Here is a 2,677-nt window from a genome sequence, read left to right as displayed (position 1 = left end):
ATATATATATATATATATATATATATATATATATATATATGGAGTGGGAAAAATTAATTGTATTTGAATACAACGGTTAAAAACTACAGTAAATTAAAAAGTAGTTTCTCATAATTGAAATAAAATGAAAATTAGTTCACACCAATATCTACTGTACTAAATTATATTAGAATTTGTTTTCTATTATGATAGACAATACAACTTCCGGACAAATTAAAATAGGTTAAAAATTGAAACATGTCAGATTATATCGAGAGTCGAGATAGGCTGATTTGACTAAATTGAGATCTAATCATGCCAAAAATTAAAATGGATTAAATAAGGGTTGAATGTTGAGAAGGGTCAAGTCAAGCCTAAGGTTGAGACAAATCAAGCAAGATTGAAGAATAAGATAAAATATCTTAGGCCAAAATTTGAGATGAGTCAGGTCACGTAAGTTGAGATGTATTGTATCAGACAAAAAATGACTTAGATTGAGCTAAGGTTGAGATGGATCAAGTTTGTTAAAATGTTGAGAAGAATCCGTGCTGAAATTCAGTGGAGTTCATTTGAGACGTTCACAATCAAAACTTGGTTAAATTGATCTGACCAAATTCAAATGAATAGACCCCGATCAAAAATTAACTGAATTTAGTCAAAATAGGCACAATAAAAAATTAGCTAGAACCATCACAGTTGAAATTCGATCGAGCCGATTCTAACCGAAATTCAACTGAATATATCCCGAATAAAAATCGAACAAATTCAACATCAACAACACGGACGAAAGTTGGTAGAGTTGGTTCCAATATATATTTGACCGAATTTGATTAAGTAATCCCTACCAAAGTTTGATCGAGCCCAGAATCAAACTAAATTATAAAATAGTACCGCTCAAGTTTTAATCTAAACAACTTAACATTTTTATTATAATATAATATAGTTAATTGATGATTCAGTGCATTTCAATTGATTTTGCTCACTCATAATCCTGTTCTATTTCGATAAGTGAGAACTAAAAGGGAATAGCATAAGTCGGAAAGGCTTACCCGGAGACAAGGCGCATGTTGTCTTCGTAACGTTGTCGTTGTCTCCCAGTACGTGCTGTCACAAACGACATGGATTCCTCTGAAATGTCTGATTCTAAACAACATAGAAAACCATTAGTAAGAATAAATGAAGACCACGTCTGAATATTGTGACTTGAATACCAGTAAGAGTTTCACACACAAAATAAAAAATAATTTAAATATATTTGTTCTTTAATATTTTGAGATGGAGTGATTAATTTTTATTTAATTGATAATATGGTCGATTTTTAATTTATTTTGGTCGTTATATTTTTTTATTGGTTTTGATTTTTATATTTATATTTTACTTAATTCATTTCTTATATTTTTTCCCCTAAATTGAATCTCTATTATTTAAAAGCAAAAACATAAAAACCAGAAAAGTTAGAGAGTTTTATGACAATAGATAATCCAGATTTTGATAAATAATATATTATAAATAGTTAACTTAATGAAAAAGATCATATTGATTTTTTTTTTATAAAAATGATAAAAATTCAGTATAAAATTTAAATTGAGTACAACACAAATATATAAAATAAAATAAATAAAATATTTATATATAAAAATCATATTACTAATTAAGTTTTTAATAGTTGGACCTAATGGAGAGGGGGTGCACATGAAAAACACAAACACCAAGTTTAATCATAAAAAAGATTGACACTACTTTATCCAAAATCTGTTCAATCAAGATTGATAATAATCTTTATCCAAAACTTTAAAACAATGTGTTAATGAATCTTTTATCTTAATATATTGTTCTATTTTTTTATTTCTATCAAATGTAGGACTTTGACTGATACTTGAATTTCCATCGTTATAACCTACAAAAATAAAGAGAAACTTACATAGGAAAGAGGACCACAAAAATTCAGCTTCCGAAATATGTGATAAGAGAGGAAAGCAGAGAGAAATGGCTGTATAAGATAGAGATGCTCAAAGGAAGGTTAAGTGTGTTCAATAAAATTGGAAGGAAACTAAATTTCGCATAGCATTTGGAATCTTTCAATTCTGGTTCAGAAATAAACAAAGACGAAAGGAAGAAAAAGATTGTGTGGAAACGACTAAAAAGAAAGACTGAGATAGAGGTTTGAGAAGGCTCATAGAATTGCAGAAACGTCGTTTCTTTATATACAGAGAGCTGGAGTTGAAATTTTTTCGTTGACTTTTGATTATGCTCAACTTTTCTTATTTCTGATATCAATGCTTCCATATTTGTGCTAGAAAATATAATAATGTCTAGTTACATTTCTTTATCGTCAAGTCTCCAAACATACTTGTCATAACGATATTTCTTAGGAGGGATGGTTTTTATTAGAAAAGTGGGTTTTTAAACTTAACTCAACCTTCAAATCGAGGTATAAACATCTCGTGCGTAATAGTAAAAATTGGGTGGTCCAATATTGGTCCGACAACAGGTGGAATAGGCTTTGATACCATGTTAGAATATGAGTTTTTAAGCATAACTCAACTCTACAAAACCGGGTTGTAAGGTGAGGATTGCACCACACTTATATATTATAAATTAGTCTTATCTCTAGTCAATTTGGAACTTCCAACAGTTTTAAAAAATAAATGTTAAAAATTTAAATTATATTTAAAAATATAATTAGAATTTTGGTTAA

The 2,677-nt window shown here is 28.5% G+C and overlaps 1 protein-coding gene across 1 annotated transcript in view; it reads right to left on the bottom strand.

The window, feature by feature from the left end:
• LOC106768662 (nudix hydrolase 12, mitochondrial) overlaps positions 1-2,142 on the bottom strand; it is a 5,203-nt gene extending 3,061 nt beyond the window's left edge. The window contains exons 1-2 of the mRNA XM_014653922.2: positions 1,901-2,142; positions 1,029-1,122 (exon numbers count right to left, since the gene is read on the bottom strand). Of these exons, the coding sequence (XP_014509408.1) occupies positions 1,029-1,099 (71 nt within the window). The 5' untranslated portion in view covers positions 1,100-1,122; positions 1,901-2,142. The remainder of the gene's footprint in view (positions 1-1,028; positions 1,123-1,900) is intronic.
• Between the last annotated feature and the right edge of the window lie 535 nt (positions 2,143-2,677).

Source organism: Vigna radiata, chromosome 1 (assembly GCF_000741045.1).
Source record: "Vigna radiata var. radiata cultivar VC1973A chromosome 1, Vradiata_ver6, whole genome shotgun sequence".
NCBI lineage: Eukaryota > Viridiplantae > Streptophyta > Magnoliopsida > Fabales > Fabaceae > Vigna > Vigna radiata.
Note: the sequence above shows the minus strand (reverse complement) of the source record. Positions and strands in the feature narration are given on the sequence as shown.